Raw genomic sequence first — 17,602 nt, 5'->3', positions numbered from 1 at the left:
AAGAAGGGAAGGAGAAGGCATCTCTCAGGAAGGGCCCAGGGACCCTCCATGGCTCCAGACCGTCCCCTGGGGGCTAATGAGACCCAGCTATAGGTCAGAAGACTGCTCGGCACTCCTATGCTGCTGGCTGGTCGGGGTGACAGAGCTTTAGGAGAACCCCCTGGCTGCTACTGCACTTCCTGCCCTGGGCATGTTCTGTCTGGGTAGTCGCAGTGAGCCCCTCTCCCACCATTAATCCAATTTATCCTTAACGAGCTTTATCTGTGATGCCCATTTCCCAGGCCCCATGCCCACCACCCCTTCTTTAAGGACAACCCACCTCACCTCACTCAGGTGATGATATAAAGGACTAGATGGCACCTTTCTGTGTAAAAGGTGACCTACTCAGTGACCATCTTCCCAGGCACTTGAAAAAGAGCCCCACACAGTGTCAAATGGGTCCACCCCTGTGGTTTTAGACAACCTCAAGCCATTGGGCTCCTTGGAGGTTTGAGAATGTTGCCCCCTCACCTCTGCCAAAACCCAGACACAAAGTGTCCTGAGATGTCTAAGGGCTTTTCCAGGGGACCAGACTCAGGGTTTTGTATGTGTGCTGAGACCAGGAAAATTCCAGAGAACAAAGACCCCAACTCAGATACCATGTCACTGGCCTGTCAGGTAAGGGCACATGGAAAATGGAGTTGTTAATGTAACTTATAAGGTTTGCTTTATCCCAGAGACTGTGTAGGAGCTATATGTGTGTTTCCACTTAAGTTTGTATAATTCTTACAACCACCCAAATATAGGTGTTATGCATTTTACAGGTAAGAAACTGAGGCCCAAAGAAGTTAAGGAGTTGCCCCAGGTCACACAGTTAGTCAGGGCTAGAGCCAGGGTTCAAATCCAAGGGTGTCTGACCCCAGCAGGCAGAGTGACTGACTTCTCTATGAACAAGCCTTCTGGACAGTTGCTCCCTTCTGGTCCCTGGTTCATCTCGTCAGGGCTAGAGCCAGGGTTCAAATCCAAGGGTGTCTGACCCCAGCAGGCAGAGTGACTGATTTCTCTATGAACAAGCCTTCTGGACAGTTGCTCCCTTCTGGTCCCTGGTCCATCTTTAGCTACCATGTACTGCTTATTTTCAAAATCTTTTCAAAATGCTTCCTGCCAGAGGCTTTCATTAACTGGGCCAGACATTTTCCCTTCAAAGTCTTTTTAAAACTTCCAAATTGAACAAAACAGTTGTTGTATTTAACCTGGTAGCACAGGATTTCCTGACAGGTTCATTCACAACTCAGCTGCAAGTATCAGTACACTTGGAGAGAGAGAGGGTGAGAGAGAGCATGGATGAGGATATAAATGGGAAGTTATTCTCACTTCCAGCAAGTACAACGTGTAAAGCAGTCAAATCAGGACGGGCTTCACTCTGTTGAAGAACTTGGCTTTGATGAGCTAGAAAGACCTCAGAAAGCACATTCAGCTTGTGAGAGGAAAGGGGGGACTCAGCTGAACTCAGACTCTGGAAGGACCCTAAGGGCTTGGAATCATCCTAAAGATTGGATAGCACTTAAAGGAGGCCTGGAGGTGAAAAGACCATGGCACACACATACCTGTTTCTTCCATTTAGAACGGAGATAACATGTAAACCCTTTCCTCATTATTGGCATCTCAAAGGCAGCAAACCACCAGAGTGAGCAATGCTCATCATTTGGCAGAGATGTTCTTGGTGGGTCATGGAGTCTTGAGTCTCTTCCCGACCCTCCCTTCCTGCCACCAAGACTTAATACCTTTTCACCTCTGAACATCTCCATGCTGGCTCCCCTGCCATTGACCCGAGACCTCAGCCTCGACTACATTTTGCACCCACTTTCTACCTGGTTTCCCTGCCCCCATATTGCTTCCTCCACTCCATCCTCATGCCACCACTGAAGTGATCTTCTCAAAATGCAGATCTGGTCATGTCACACCTCTGCCACCTGCAGATGAGGGAAGGTAAAGATGTTGCAGAAGAGCAGCGCTAGCGGCTGAAGCGCAGTCAGACTCAATGGAAGCAGGTCACACAGCACCATTGCTCTTGGGTTCTCCCAGGACAGAGGTGTATGTTTAACACTCAGTATTGCTCCTGGTGGTGGCTTTCATGAAGCCACTTATGGATTATGTCCCTTATCTTGAAAGGAGATGGTGGAATAGTCAACCAAAAGAGGCAGCTGATCAGTTGGTCCCATTTGTGGCTCTGTTGGCCTCCTCTTCTTCCACCCTGGAAAAATCGAGTCCTCTGCTGATGACTGGAGGAAAGGATGGCCAATCCCCTCCCTCAGCATCCTGAAGAATGACCAGTTGTGATGCATTCCCCCTTTATAAAGCCCCAGGAAAGGGTGACAGGCAGCAGGAATAGCATTCTCCTGCCCCCCAGGAGACTTCACTCTCCACTCTTCTCTTCCCTTCTCCAGCATTCTGAGGCTTCCCTTTGGGGCCACCTCTCAAAGAGCACCCTCTGGAGCCTCTCTTCCCCGTCTTTGCTCCTTTCAATCCTCTGCCCTCCTCCTGCTCCACCTCCTACCTCGAGTGTCAGGGCTTCCAACCAAGTTGTCGCCATTGTTGGCTGTGCTCCATAGAGGAAGGTGGAAACTGATGAATCCTGAAAAGGGGGAGGAGGCAAAAAGGCTCCCATTATGGCCAGGCCTCAAGGTGGAAAACATAAAAACTAACCAAGCTCTTGGCATTGGGAAGGTTAACCTCCTGCTGGCTTATCTTTGGTATGTGCCAAAACTGTCTGTCTACTTCACAGTCTTGAGTTACAGTAGTTGCAGAAAAAAATAATAAAAATTTTTAAAACCTTTGGCATAAAAAATTTCATGGAAGTTAAGACTCTAAACTACTGTGCAAAGAATATTCTGGAAGGACTTCTAGTGTCTCTTTACTCTTTTGCGGTAAACTTCTCAGAGCTAAGTTAATTAGCCCTATTTCCTTTTTAGCTCCCTGAAGAAATGGTGATTATTGAGCTGCTTTGAAGCTCCGGATTCTAAGCTTTCACTTCAGTCCCTTTGGCACTTTAAATTCCAAATAGAAATGTTTGCTTTCATAGTTCAGGAGTTACTTCAATTAGTAAATACTCAGCTTCCCATTTATATGCTTTCCTGGCAATGTTTACATTGGCATGGGAGATTCTATTTTCTTAACATTATCACTTCTAACGTGGATTTTTCTTGGCCTTCAGTATATTTATAAGACTTTGATGAACATAGTGGATGATGATTTTACTGGGGGTTTTGTTTGTTTGTTTGTTGTTTTTATGAAAAGGGAAAATAATGATCTCAAGTACGATCATATTTATGTATCAAAGCAGAGCAACTAAAATACCAAATCTCCAAGATGGAAGCATAAAGAGCAACCCTTACAGTCTCATTAGAAGAATAGACTGAGGAAGATGCTAATACTAGCTTAGGAAAGCTATTATTTTTTGTTAAAATGCATGTTCAAAAGAGTCAAGTGAAACAATTCTAAACATCATATGTGACCCTGCCTACTTGAGAGACCAACCACTTCAGTGAAGATTGTATCTGAGGAGCTGTTCGTAAGGATAGCTCACATGCTGTAGAGCTTTCTACTGCTGATGAGGCTGTTCGACACACATTATCTCAGTTAACCCTCACACAACCTTATGGGTAGCTGCTGTCTCTGCTCGTAGCTGAGAAAACCGAGGCTCAGTGAGCCTGCCTGGTCGTCTGTGCTCACAACTGGCAACGTGTCTGGCCTGGGGATCAATGCCACGTCCGGCAATCCCATCTATGCCTCTTTCTTTTTTACTATGGACACCCTAATGGGTGCTGACACCTCCAAATCCAAAGTGAGAGCTGATGGCTTAAAATGACGATTCAGGAAAAGTAATGGTTACACCAAAAATTACACACACACACATCGATAGATAGATAGATATAGATGACAGGTAAATAGATAGACACAGACATATATATATCTTTTTTTAGCTTAACATCTATGAGCCAATAGTCATTTACAGTAAGCTGCATGAGGGGAAGGAGTCTGTTTCATTGCCACCTATGGCGGCTGCAGTAGGTGTCCAGTAAATATTTGTTGAATGAGTGAACACCTGAAAAAGGGCTCCCCTGGATAGAAGTAAGATTCCAGGGCGCTGGGCACCACTAAAGGATGCAATAGAATGCACCCAGCATACTATCACTAGGCAGAAAAAGGTGGTTCTAGTGGCACCAAAGCTTCGCTGGCCATTCAACAAAGAAGTTAAACAAAAGGCGAGGGGGCAGGAATGTGGAAAGGGGGCCAAATTCCAGAAACACAAAGAAATAGCAAAGGCCTGCAGGCTTAAATGAGAAACCCTGGAGCGGGAAATTAAATGCAAGTTAATGAAGACTTAAAAACCTTAATTCCCGAGTGTATGAAAGCTGAGAAGTGGGTTTGGAAGCCCTCTCTGAGACAGAGCCATGGATGCTGGGGACAACTCAGTGCTTGGAATAACCCGGGAGCCGCGGGAAATTAAATGCAAGTTAATGAAGACTTAAAAACCTTAATTCCCGAGTGTATGAAAGCCAAGAAGTGGGTTTGGAAGCCCTCTCTGAGACAGAGCCATGGATGCTGGGGACAACTCAGTGCTTGGAATAACCCGGGAGCCTTAAAAATACTGATGCCTGGTCCCCATCCCCCGAGATTGAATTGGATTGGTCTGAAGTTTGGCCTGGGCATCAGGGTTGTTAACACCTCCCCCCAAGGTAATTCTAGTGAACACTGACTTAGAGGTTATCCAGCCCACAGCCCTCTATAAATGAGGATACCGAGGCTTAGAAGAGAAAAGAGCCTAGGATCACCCAGCAAATTAGAGCCGGTGGTGAGGGTGGAGCCCAGGGTTGTGACCCCGAGTCTGGTGCTGACTCCCTGCTCCCTCCAGCTCTGCTGCCCCAGCCGCTGGGCTTCAGCAGCACCAGGCTGCAAGGCTCATGGCTTCCCCTTCTCCTGCCCACAGGTCAGCGTCACGGTGATCGAGGCTCGGCAGTTGGTGGGCTTGAACATGGACCCTGTGGTGTGTGTGGAGGTGGGCGACGACAAGAAGTACACGTCCATGAAGGAGTCCACTAACTGCCCCTATTACAATGAGGTCAGTAGCCCCGTGGCCCAAGGTGAGGAAAGGGGCCTCCTGAAATGTGGCAGGAGGCTGGGCCCTAGACCCACCCAGGACCAATAGGAGAAGGTGGGAGTCAAGGGCATAGAGGGCTACCAGCAGGGCGACCTTGGCCTACCTTGTCACACCCTCCAGCATGCTGACATGCAGTGCCACATTCTCTGAACCCCCAGTTCAGATTCCAGCCTGACACTGGGCTGGCCAGGGGCCACCTGTTGAAATGAACACAGCCCGGGCAGTCCCGGGCAGCTCCCAGCAGTGCCTGTGAAGGGACATTCCTGACTGGAAAAGCCTCCAGCCTAGATAAGGGTCCTGACAGATATGGAGACAGGCCCGCATGGCTTTCTGTGGTTATTTGATCGTGGTGAAGCCACGTTACTCAAGGGCTCACCTTGCATCGGGCCCAAGCACCTCATGTTTCATTCAAATTGCTTCCTCTTTCCTAATGGCACAGAGCTGCTCTTCCCACTCTGTAGCTCCCAAGAAAACTACTCACCCTGCAGGGCCCAGCTCAGATGTCCTTGCGACTGAGCAGCCTTCCCCGCTCTCTCTGGGTCAGAGTTCAGCACTCCCCTCTCTCTGTGGCAATAACATCCTTGAACTATGGTTTGTCCTTCATGTCTGTCACCCTGGTGGACTGGTCTCTGCCTTGTCCTGGCTCAACTCAGAACCTGGCACATACTTGGAGGAGCTCAGTAACACTTTGATGAATGGATACTTCCCCAAACAAAGAAACAAACGCTCAGCTCACTGAGCATCTGCTGTGTGCTAGGCCATGGCATGTGGGTCACCATGGGGATGCAGAGACATGGAGGAGCTCAGTAACACTTTGATGAATGGATACTTCCCCAAACAAAGAAACAAACGCTCACTGAGCATCTGCTGTGTGCTAGGCCATGGCATGTGGGTCACCATGGGGATGCAGAGACAAATGAAACAGTTTCTTCCCCTAACAGGTCACCTCCAAGTTCAGCCTAGACGCTGTTTTCGGAATTCTGTATTTCTATCCTCTAAGACTATTCATTCTGCTTATCACTGGATCATCTTAAATTTGCTCCTGATCACATTTTTGATCTTTTTCATAAACCCAGGTAGCTCTGATTTTGTTTCGTGTGTTTCCTCTGAACTAGGGTTTCTCAAACTCAGCACTATGGATATTTTGGACCATATAATTCTTTGCTGTGAAATTGTCATTGTGAGATAGTGCACTGTAGAATATTGAGCAGCATTTCCAGCTTCTACCCACTAGATGCCATAGCAACTCCCCCACAGTTGTAGCAACCAAAAATGTCCACCGGAGGTTAAAATTGGCCCCAATTGAGACCTCCATTCTAAACTATCTTGCTGTGATTCCTTCCAGCCTCAAAGCCAGGGTTTTCTTTTCCCTTTCTTCTCTTTCTATGCCACATTCCTCTCCAGTCAATCATACCCTCCTGGTCATGGGTATGTATAGCTTCTGGCTAATTCTCTGAGCTGGCAGGAACCTTCCTTTGCTCCACTAAAACAAAAGACAGCAGTGGGAACAATCAACATGATTTAGCAGATTTCTAAGCTATTACAAAAGGGAAATATGCTCAGGAAATACAAGGAATGTGACGGCAGACAGCACAGAGAGTGCAGGATTCTGGCCCTGGCTTAGCTCTCTCCCATGGGGCCGACCCAGCTCTGAGGCCCCTGGCCTGACTGACCGTCCTGTCTGGCACAGAGCCTGCTGGTGCAAAGGAAGGCTCACAACCTTTGCCCTCCCAGAACAGACTGCCCATTCACAGACCAGGCCAAGCCCCCTTCTCTGTGTGCATCTGGTCCCACCCCAGGCATCTTGAGAGCACTGTCCTTCCTCCTGCCTAAAATCAACCTCTCTCCTTTGCCTTGGATCCTTCTCTTTCTACATCCCAAAGGATCTGGCATTGCCCCACCCATCAACACCCCAGCTTTGTCTTTGTGTTTTGTTTGGCTCTTCTCCTTTGCCTCTAAGGTGCTCTACTCCAGCGTATTCCATCTACAACAGCTGTGAAAACCCATGTAGTTCACAGGCAGGACCTGGAAGTCTGTCGTCTCTCTGTCCAGGCCTTTCCCCATTCCCACCTTCCTCTCTGGTGACCACCTTTTTCTCCCACCCACAGTTAGGCCATGTGAGCTGTCTGCACTTCCTCCCTCCCAGTCACACCTCAATTGCTACAGTCATTTCTGACCCCAGTGTCACTGAAACTGCTCTCCTCGAGGTCACCAAGGAACTTGCTGCCCCTCAGTACCATGTCCACTGTCATCCTCCTCACCCTTGACTGCTTGGTTTCTGTCGTCCTGCTGCCTGCCCCGTCCTCTTGGGGACCGCTCTTGCCACAGTCCTGCTTTCCCCATCTTTCCAGCTCCTTCTCCCCAGCTTCCTTTCTTGGCATTGCTTCCTTCACCCACCACTGAAAGGCTGCTGCCTCCTGGAGCCTGTCCTGGGCCTGCTTCCCCTCCTAGGTTCGCCTTGAGCACTTCCTCCATACCCAGGCTTCAGTCATCATCTATGTGCTGATGATACCCAAATCTAGATCTCTACTGGCTCTGCTGAACTTCAGACCCCCAGCCAGCTCCATCCAGGCCCACGCCTGCCAGGCGCAGCAGCTGACACTTACTGCGCACTTACCAGGAGCACACCTGGGCGGAATGCTTGACCAAGGTTGTCTCATTTCAACTTCACAACCACACCCACAGCCCCCAGTACGAACAGTGCCCCTGGAGCAGTTCAACATGGCGGCCCTGGATCATTAGCCCCACATCACAGAGGGGTAAACCGAGGCACAGGAAAGGAAGCAACTGACCCAACAGTAACAACTAGCTCTAAAGGTGTAGCTGGCTCTAAAGCCGGCACCTTTGCTGACAGTGCTCAGGTGTGAGCCTCCAGCATCCGGGAACACAGCCTCCTTGGACATTTACACTAAGCACTTTGGCAACATTTCTCCCTTCTCCCTGCCCACAAGTTCACCAAAGCAGTGGTCCCTCTGCTCACTGCCCCACACCCTTATCCCCAGCACCTGCACACCCAGGCCAGGGGAGAAGGGTGGGGACCGCAACTGTGAGTGGCCACTCACAGCGCAAGAGGACAGTTGATGCCACAGCATTTTACTTTTGCAGCCAAGGAGGTGCCTTCATAATCGGTAGTTCATCAGTTCTAGGATGCACCTTACTTTATATCTTAACATCTCTGAAGGTGCGACGCTTCCTCTAGGCAGCATTGTGTTTAATGGCCATGTCTATGTGGCCCATAAAAACATAGTGTATCTTATTGTCAAGTAGCATTTTAGATTTGGCAAAATATATTATCTCATCAGAGCTTCATAACAAAACTCTACGGTGGGTGGTGTCATTATCCCCATTTTACAGCTCAGGAAACTGAGGTTGCTCAAGGCCACACAGATAGAAAGTGGCAGAGCGGGGACTAGAACCCAGGCCTCCTGGCTCCCCTGCCCTGGGCCCTCCTAAGCACAGCACATCAACATAAACTGTTCCATCTACTGCTCCCACTTCCTTCCCTATCCCACAGAGGCTGGCACTGGCCTCGCCGAGGGGATGGGGCTCTGCCCCGCCACACCCACCCAGAGTCGATCAGGACTGGATGAGTTGCCACTGCTGCTGGTCTGAACTCTGGGGTTCAGGGGAAATGGTTGGGGTGCAGACAGGCACTGCCAGGAGGGAGGGGCCTGACACAGCCCCAGGCTATAGTTGCTGCCCCCAGTGACAGCAGGCCTGGGTCCTTGCCCCCTCCAGTACTTCGTCTTTGACTTCCACGTCTCTCCTGACGTCATGTTCGACAAGATCATCAAGATCTCGGTGAGTGGGGAGCAGCCCCTGGCAGGCAGGACTACCAACTTAAACTGCACCTTTGTGCATACTTGAAAGGCACCCCCTCTGGCTGGACCAATCATAAAAAAGCAGCCCCATGCCTGGACACATGGCTGGGCAAGTGGGCACAGGCTGGATTTTGGTCCCCTCTCGCCCCTTTAGCCGGGTGTGTCTGTAGACTGTACGATCTATCCACCTGCCCATGGCAGACAGCAAAATACCGGCGAGGGCAGGTTCAGCGAGCCACCCCTGCCAAACGCCCTCCCACTTCACCACAAAGCTCGGTCCCCAGAGGGAGTGAGGCGGCTCCACCATCCGTGGGTCCTTGCTCCCACCCGGCCTGACTGGCGGCTGGTGGTTCTGCCCGGAAGGTGATTCACTCCAAGAACCTGCTCCGCAGCGGCACCCTGGTGGGCTCCTTCAAGATGGATGTGGGGACCGTGTACTCCCAGCCTGGTGAGTAACTCACACAGCTGGTCAGCCATGGTGTACACGGCTCAGGGATCATGGCACACGCCGTCCTTCCTGTCGTGTGGTGCCTTACCCAGCCTGGCGAGGATGGATGTGGGGACCGTGTACTCCCAGCCTGGTGAGTAACTCACACAGCTGGTCAGCCATGGTGCACACGGCTCAGGGATCATGGCACACGCCGTCCTTCCTGTCGTGTGGTGCCTTACCCAGCCTGGCGAGGACCACAGCCACAGTCTGGTGACTGTTAGAACACACAGCCGTGTGGCCTGCGGAGACGTGGTGTGCACAGTCTGTACGCAAACGCAGTGAGCAACTGTGCACCCGGTCTGTGGGTTCCTGTTCTAAGCAGGTCAGTGACTCCATGTCTGCTCCGTAGCACATGGCAGGCTGGTGAGTCACCTGCCCGTTCACGGTCTGGTGAGTAGTTGTATGGGAAGCATTGAGGGACACTGGTCCTCACACCTTGGGGAGGGGCTGTACCCAGACTCCTGCCTCTTGGGCTGCCACGTGCTGAGCAGAGAGGACCCTCCTTCATCCTCACAGGAGCCTTGGCATCCCCCTTTTACAGGCTCAGAGAAGCATTGGGCTTGCCCCAGTCACACAGCAGGTTAGGGTGACATCAGGTTGTGTGACTACAGAGCTGCCACCGAGTCCCACTGTCCAGTCCAAACACAGTGTGGCAGCTCTGAGGGACTCTGGGCTCTAACAATCCTTTTTCCCAGGAACCCAGGCCCCCTGAGAAGCAGCCATGTGGGGCTGTGACTGACTGGCAGCTCTGGTTACCCGTGAGCCAGTGCTGTAGGGGTTGGCCCAGAGGGCTTGTGAGGGTGGACCAGGCAGAGGAGGTGCCCTCAGCCTGACAGACAGCTCATCACATGGCCAGCTCAAGGACCACCACAAGTCCCTGAAGTGAACCCACTGCTCAGAGTGCAGTAATGATCCCATTAGGCCCTTTGACAGTGAAAATACAATTTCACCCAAATTGTCACATTTGACCCTCACAGAACGGTGATGCAGGCAGCAGCATTCCTTCCCATTTTGCGGATGAGACAAATGAGGCTAAGAGAAATTAAGTGGCTTGGAGGTGCCACTAAATTAGCAAGTTGAACAAATTGGCAATTTCTTGTGGTTCACCCTAATAGATGTTCAGCCAGTGCACATTGTAACTGTGATTCAAACCAGGTAATCTGAATCTAGAACCCAAGATCATACACATAAAAAAATTACAAAATTATAGAACATTCAAGCTGCATGCAGCCTTGCAAACATTTAGTCCAATCACTCTGTTAAGATGGAGAAACTGAGGCCCGGAGTGATAAAGGGACTTGCCCAAAGTATGGGAGGAGAACCTGGTCCACACATGTTGTGGTGCCCTGCTGACCATCCAGTGCTGTAGAGAACAGGCAAGAGACAGTCTGCTGCCATGTTGCTTCCCAGGAAGCATGCACAATTGTGGGCCACTTGTTTGGAATGATGCTGGTATTCCTGAGGATGAGCAGCGTCCCCTGGTACCATTGGCAGGCTTGAGGCCTGGAGCAAGAGAACTTCAGGGGTGTGGAGAAAGACAGTGAGGAGCCTCTGGGCTTCTGGTGGTAGAGTCCTGGGGAGGAAACTGCTGCCACCCATGGAGCACCAGTGAGTGCCAGCCACTGGGCTGAGCATGCTGTTCCAGCAGGTCTAACCCTCACAACCCCATGTAGGTGTCATCATTCCCATTTCACTGTAAAGAAACTGAGGCTTGGCAAGGTTCAATAACCAGCCCAGGGCGACACAGTGAGGAAGTGGCAGAAATAGGTTGTGAACCCAGGTCTATGTGGTCCAAAGCCCAGGCTCTCCAATAGGGTGACCCATCCTGAGATTCGTTGTGCCTGAATCTGTCCCTGAGCCTGGTGCCCTCCCAGGGGCGTGGGAGGCTGAAGTCACACAGTCCCTTCAGTTGAGGCACCAGTGTCTTCACTCTGACAGTCTCCAGTTTGGCCTGACCTTCCTAATGAGTCCTCAGTTCCTGATCCAGCCAGCGTGCCATTGGACAGCATGCTCCCAGGGGCCCAGAACTGCTGGGTGCTGCTGGGAAGCTTTGGGTGGCGTCAGTATCTCTTGGAACTAAAAGGGTTTCCTGGGGGACCAGAGCCTGTTCTCACCCTGGCTGGCTTGTATTTTTACCTACAACGGCAGGAAACCTTTCACTCTTTGCTACTCTCTGCTGGACATGAACAGAGGCTTCCAGGGCCTCCCCCCATCCTCTCGTAGATCACAGAGGAGGTCTGGAATGCTAGCAACTTCCCCAAACAATCAGCCTTACCTGGCAGGTGTCAGGGCCGGGCCGGAGGCAGGGGAAGTGACGTTTCGAGCTGGTTAGCATAGAGCTCAGGGCCTCGTGTTGTCCTTGCATCTCTGGCCTTAGATCACACAGTTTAGGACTGGGAGGGCCTCAGGGGTCATCGGTCTGTTTTTTACCCAATGTGGGGACCCCCACGGCAGCATCCCTGATTGGTCACCTAGCCTCTGCTTGGACTTCCCAGAAATGGGGCACCCACCACCGCCTATTTGAGATATCTCCACTGTTGCCCCGTAACCTTCACCCACATTCCCAGGTCTGTCTCTCAGGACAGAAAGAAAAAACCCATTCCCTCCTCAAATAGCATTTATGTTTGAAGGAAAATTTCATGTCCCTCCTGAATCTTATTTTCTTTCCTTGCTAAATTTCTCCAACTCATCTAACCATGCACACACCTATGTATCTACCCATAGGTCCATCCATCCGCTCAACATCCACAAAACCCATCCACACATATATTCATCCACTCATCTGTCCACATGTTAATGGATCCTTCTATACGTCTATTCATCCACCATCTATCCATCCATGCACATAGCCAGCCAGGCAGCCCACCACCCACCCCTCTGTCCAGCTCCCCATCCAGCCATCTAGCTACCTTCTATACGTCTATTCATCCACCATCTATCCATCCATGCACATAGCCAGCCAGGCAGCCCGCCACCCACCCCTCTGTCCAGCTCCCCATCCAGCCATCTAGCTGTCTGTTCATCTATCCATTCTGCACACATCAGCTCTGGCAAGACCTGGAGCTCTGGGGATGCCCTGGACATGGCCCCCTCCTCCTGAGCTCAGCTGAGGTCTCCAGAGACTCCTCACACACGTAGCTTCCTGCCTTCTTACCATCCTGTCCCTCTCTTCAGACTCCACTGTGGCATTCTCTCTCCTGAGACGCAGCCGGACTGGTCTGTCCCCAGACAGGCTGATTTCTACACAGAGCCCCTAACATACCTCAAGGAGTCCACTGTGGTCAGAGCCTTGGAGGACACAGGCTTGGGCTGCAGTAAGGTGAAAGAGGAGAGGGGGAGGGAGATTCTGAGCCCCTGGAGATCTCAGTGCCCACAAGACCACAGGAAGAAGATGCATAAAGCAAGGCCATTGGCTTCCCTCTGCTTGTGCACTAGGTTTCAAGTAAACTCGAAGGGGCAAATCCTTCCCAAAGTGCCTCCCTCCCTGACATCTGTCCTTTCCTCCACACTGCCCTAGGTCCTGAGGACACTGGGATGAGACTGCCAGCTCCTGGCTTTAGGATGCTCTCAGTCTAAAATTGGCAACACACAATACATAGATAATCACAGTGCACAGGGAGATGGGAGGCGTGTATGTGGAACACCCAGAGCACCAAGGAGGCCAGGAGCCACTCTTTTGAGGAAGTCAGGGAAGGCTGCATGGAAGAGGAGACACTTGAGCAAAATGGTTGACATTCAACAACTGAACAGGGAGGTGGGGCAGTGGGTGAGTAGGGACAAGGGCATCCCAAGCTCAGAAAATAGCTATCACAAAGGCATGCAGGTAGGAAACAGCTGCTGGGGTTCAGAGAGGAATGAGCAGCTTCATCCGGCAGGAGTGCAGGGGTTGTGTCAAGCGCCCTGCAGACCATGCCTTTGGTCCTCACCCCAAGGCACCAGGGAGCCCCAGAAGGGTTGGAAAGGAGGGTGAGAAAGGGGGAGCTCCACTTTGCAGGTTCTGTCTGGCAGCTGTGTGGAGGTTGACAAGGTGGTGGCAGTTAGAGAGGCTGTGGGCAAAGAAACCAACTCAGAGGCTCACAGCTTCGGAGCCACCCATGCATCTGGGGCATGACCACAGCAGGGCTTTGCCCTGGCTGTCCCAGCTCCAAAGGGCCTCTGTCTCCCCCTGGCTCAGAGACACGCAGGTCTTAGGGACCAAGAAGGTACTCAGCTCTGCCAACCCATGGCCTGCCCTGGGGGCGGGGAGCCACCTGGGTGGGGGTGTCAGGTGCAGTGTCCCCCTCTCCACTGCAGAGCACCAGTTCCATCACAAGTGGGCCATCCTGTCAGACCCCGATGACATCTCCGCTGGGCTGAAAGGCTACGTGAAGTGTGATGTTGCCGTGGTGGGCAAAGGGGACAACATCAAGACGCCTCACAAGGCCAATGAGACGGATGAGGATGACATTGAGGGGTGAGGCCCATCTGCCCCCAGCCCTCCCTTCCCCCAAAGGGAGCTCCTGGTATGCACTTGGCCCAGAGTTCGACTGTCCATCTCCCCTACTCCATGCTCACCCACAGTCCCTGGAAGGCCCGAGGCAGGGCAGGGCAGGGGTAGATGAAGGATGGTTAAGATGGATGGTTCTTTGACATCCAGACTTCTGCTGTGAGAAATTTGGTAGGAAGAGTTGGTGCTGGCAGGCCAGAGTCCAAGCGCTGCTGGGTCCTGAGGATTTGAGCAGGGTATACCCAGGATAGCAGAGAGGTTTCGCTTGGGGTGCCAATTCCAGGCAGCTGAAAGTGGCTGTTGAGAAATATTCTGGGACCTTGTCTGGACTGTGGGAAAAAGTGCTGGGATCAAATGAGTCGTGTCTTCCATAGGCTGAGGAAGGGAGAGAAGCTACTTGTGAGGTTTTTGTTGAGGGGACAACGGATATGGCACAACGCTGTGGAAAGTTGATAATAACACTAAGATTGGTACCCCACTCTGAAATTTGCAGAGTACACATATATTTTAACCTGTTTGAACCTAATCATATTCCTGGGAGGTGGGCGCTATTATCCACCTTAGTGATAAGGACCTTGCAGCTCAGCAAGGTAGGGAGATTTTCACAGGATACTGTGGGCAAGCAAGTGCCATGGGTGCCAGTGTCTTTCATCCTAGTCTAGGTCCTCTAAGCTGTCCTTCACAAATTGTGCCAGGACCCAGGAGTATGGGGATGCAAGGCAAGAGGCAGGGGTCCTGGCCTTGGCCATCGCAGCCCTGGCTGTATGTGCCCACAGGAACTTGCTGCTCCCCGAAGGGGTGCCCCCAGAACGCCAGTGGGCTCGGTTCTACGTGAAAATTTACCGAGCAGAGGGGCTACCCCGGATGAATACAAGCCTCATGGCCAATGTGAAGAAGGCTTTCATCGGCGAAAACAAGGACCTCGTTGATCCCTACGTGCAAGTCTTCTTTGCAGGCCAGAAGGTACTGTGAGGTGCAGGAGGTGGGGGCTGGGGTGACGGGCATCAGAGGTGCAGCGTGATGGGCATGGGGGCCTGGGGCAGATGAGAGGCAAAGTTGGAAGCCTCCAGCTGGCAGGGCTGGGAGGGTAAGGCCAGTCTGGAATCATCTCAGCTGTGCATGGGGCTTAGAGAATCCTCCCTGCCTGCTGGGGTCCTCAAAGAAAAGCTGGGTAGGGAGCACAGGAGAGTCTGAGAGACTGGAGGTAGGAAAGAGTGGAAGAGAGAGTCCACACACACACGCACACACACACACATGCACACCACCTGACCCTCGCTCCCTCCCACCAGGGCAAGACTTCAGTGCAGAAGAGCAGCTACGAACCACTGTGGAATGAGCAGGTCATCTTTACAGACCTGTTCCCCCCACTCTGCAAACGCGTGAAGGTGCAGATCCGGGACTCAGACAAGGTCAACGACGTGGCCATTGGCACCCACTTCATTGACCTTCGCAAGATTTCCAACGATGGAGACAAAGGTCAGTAGCAGGAGACTGGATGTGTCGGGGAGCAGAAGTGGCCTAAAGGGAAGGAGTATATAAGACCCTCCTCCCTTTACACCACCACCACCATCCAGGACCTCGGCCTGACAGCAGCCCACGCCTCAAGGAAAAGGTGGGAGGTGGCGGCTCTGGCCTGCTCGGAGCTGATGCACCTGCCTGAGCCCACAGCCTAGGTCTGACAACAATAGCTGTGTGACCTTTGTACCTGTTTGCCCATCTGTAAAATGAAAAGTATTAGTACAGTATAATATAATACACTCATCCATATAATTACGGTACATACACTGTGTACATATAATTACAGTGTATACATATAGTACCTAGTAATGGTAATAGTACCCATCCATAGACTTGGGGGATTGGCTGCCCCCTGGGACGCAGGCACTGCGCTGTGTACCAAGGACACAGAGTGAGGGAAGAATCTCTTCCTGTCCTCAAAGTGCTCATTGTGTGTTCAGGGGTATATATGCTACCAATTGGTCAGAACATAAGACAAAAGGCCACATATTGTCTGATTTCGTTTATATGAAACATCCAGAATAGGTAAATCCATTGAGAAAGAAAACAGATTTGTGGTTTCTAGGGGATGAGGGGAGGGGGGAATTGGGACTAACTGCTAAAGGTACAGGGTTTTAGGGGGTCGGGGGATGGAAATATTCTGAAATTAAATGATGGTTGCACAACATAGTAAATATACTAAAAACCACCAAAATGTATACTTTAAAATGGTGGATTTTATGTTTTGTGAAGTATATCTCAGTTTTTAAAATGCTATAAATGTTTAAAAAAAAAAACAGGCAGAACAAAAAACAAATTTAAAAAATCAGATAAGGGGCCGGCCCGGTGGCGCACTGTAGAAGGAGTGCGGCGGCGCTCCCGCCGAGGGTTCGGATCCCACATACAGACCGGTTCTCGCTCACTGGCTGAGCGAGGTGCGGGCGCAACACCGAGGGTTGCGATCCCGTTGCCGGTCCCGGTCCGGTACGGGCGCGACACTGAGGGTTGCGATCTGTTGCCGGACACGAAAAAAGACAAAAAGGAAAAAAAAAATCAGATAAGGTAGAACTAACTGGATCCAAGCTTCATAGAAGGCCCAACAAATCCTAACCATGAGAGAAGTGAATCGTGACTAGGAATTGGGAGGGCAACGTGGAGCCAGCAGAGACAGAGTGACATGTGTGGTGGGATGTGTATCTGCAAGGACGGCCAACCCGAAGGCCTTGCTTGGAGTGGGGAGGAGCTGGCCTGCAGGTGAATTGCTGGTGGCCCCTGCTCCAAGTAGGAAGCAGGGAGCACGGCTCAGGGCCGTAGAGAGAATAAGTAGCCCAAGAAAGTGCTCCATACGATGCAAGTGTGAGAAGCCGCCCCACACCCACTAGCACTCGGCAGGCACCGAGCAGACACGAAATCCTCAGCTCAGCAACCTGGAGGTGGAGGCCATGAGCCCCCCAAAAGTTCCCTCCACTCCCAGCAAGCCCCAGACGTGATGCGGGCCCCCTCCCTGTCCTCTGCCGCAGGCTTCCTGCCCACGCTGGGCCCCGCCTGGGTGAACATGTACGGCTCCACACGCAACTATACACTGCTGGACGAGCACCAGGACCTGAACGAGGGCCTGGGAGAGGGCGTGTCCTTCCGAGCCCGTCTCATGCTGGGCCTGGCTGTGGAGATCCTGGACACCTCCAACCCTGAGCTCACCAGCTCCACAGAGGTGCAGGTGGAGCAGGCCACGCCTGTCTCAGAGGTGAGACCTTGGGGACTTTGCAGTCTCCCAGGGCCCTCTGCTCACCCTATTCTCACCATGACAGCCTGGGACCTGGGCTTTGCTTGTCGCTGCCACGTCCACTTCAAGGGGACAGACCCAGGATGAGGCCTCCTCACCCAGGAAGCGGAGGCCCCACTCTGCCCCTTAGCAAGACCTCTATCCTCGTCCACTGCCTGCCTGCACACTGCCTGGAGGTCCCAGGATGGCGCCTCCCCTCTGCACCTCTTCCCAGCCATGGCTGTCTCTGTGGTGTCCAGGTCCGTCCAGGCTGGAGAGCCTTCAGGGTCTGGACCGCCCAGCTCCAAAGCTGGGAGGATGTCCCCACCATCAGCCCAGAGGGCCTGACTGTGAGACATTAGAAGTAGCCTGGCGCCAGGCCCATTGTCCACAGTGAAGTTTAGGC

The 17,602-nt window shown here is 51.9% G+C and overlaps 1 protein-coding gene across 1 annotated transcript in view; it reads left to right on the top strand.

Moving 5' to 3' along the window:
• Nucleotides 1-4,034: 4,034 nt before the first annotated feature.
• OTOF (otoferlin) overlaps nt 4,035-17,602 on the top strand; it is a gene marked incomplete at its 3' end in the record, with an annotated part of 32,424 nt that continues 18,856 nt past the window's right edge. The window contains exons 1-9 of the mRNA XM_008563699.1: nt 4,035-4,046; nt 4,970-5,101; nt 8,879-8,941; nt 9,325-9,409; nt 13,745-13,904; nt 14,714-14,900; nt 15,227-15,413; nt 16,955-17,200; nt 17,507-17,519. Of these exons, the coding sequence (XP_008561921.1) occupies nt 4,035-4,046; nt 4,970-5,101; nt 8,879-8,941; nt 9,325-9,409; nt 13,745-13,904; nt 14,714-14,900; nt 15,227-15,413; nt 16,955-17,200; nt 17,507-17,519 (1,085 nt within the window). The remainder of the gene's footprint in view (nt 4,047-4,969; nt 5,102-8,878; nt 8,942-9,324; nt 9,410-13,744; nt 13,905-14,713; nt 14,901-15,226; nt 15,414-16,954; nt 17,201-17,506; nt 17,520-17,602) is intronic.

Source organism: Galeopterus variegatus, unplaced genomic scaffold (genome assembly GCF_000696425.1).
Source record: "Galeopterus variegatus unplaced genomic scaffold, G_variegatus-3.0.2 Scaffold14582, whole genome shotgun sequence".
NCBI classification, from domain to species: Eukaryota; Metazoa; Chordata; class Mammalia; order Dermoptera; family Cynocephalidae; genus Galeopterus; species Galeopterus variegatus.
This window is presented reverse-complemented; position numbering and strand designations above follow the sequence as displayed.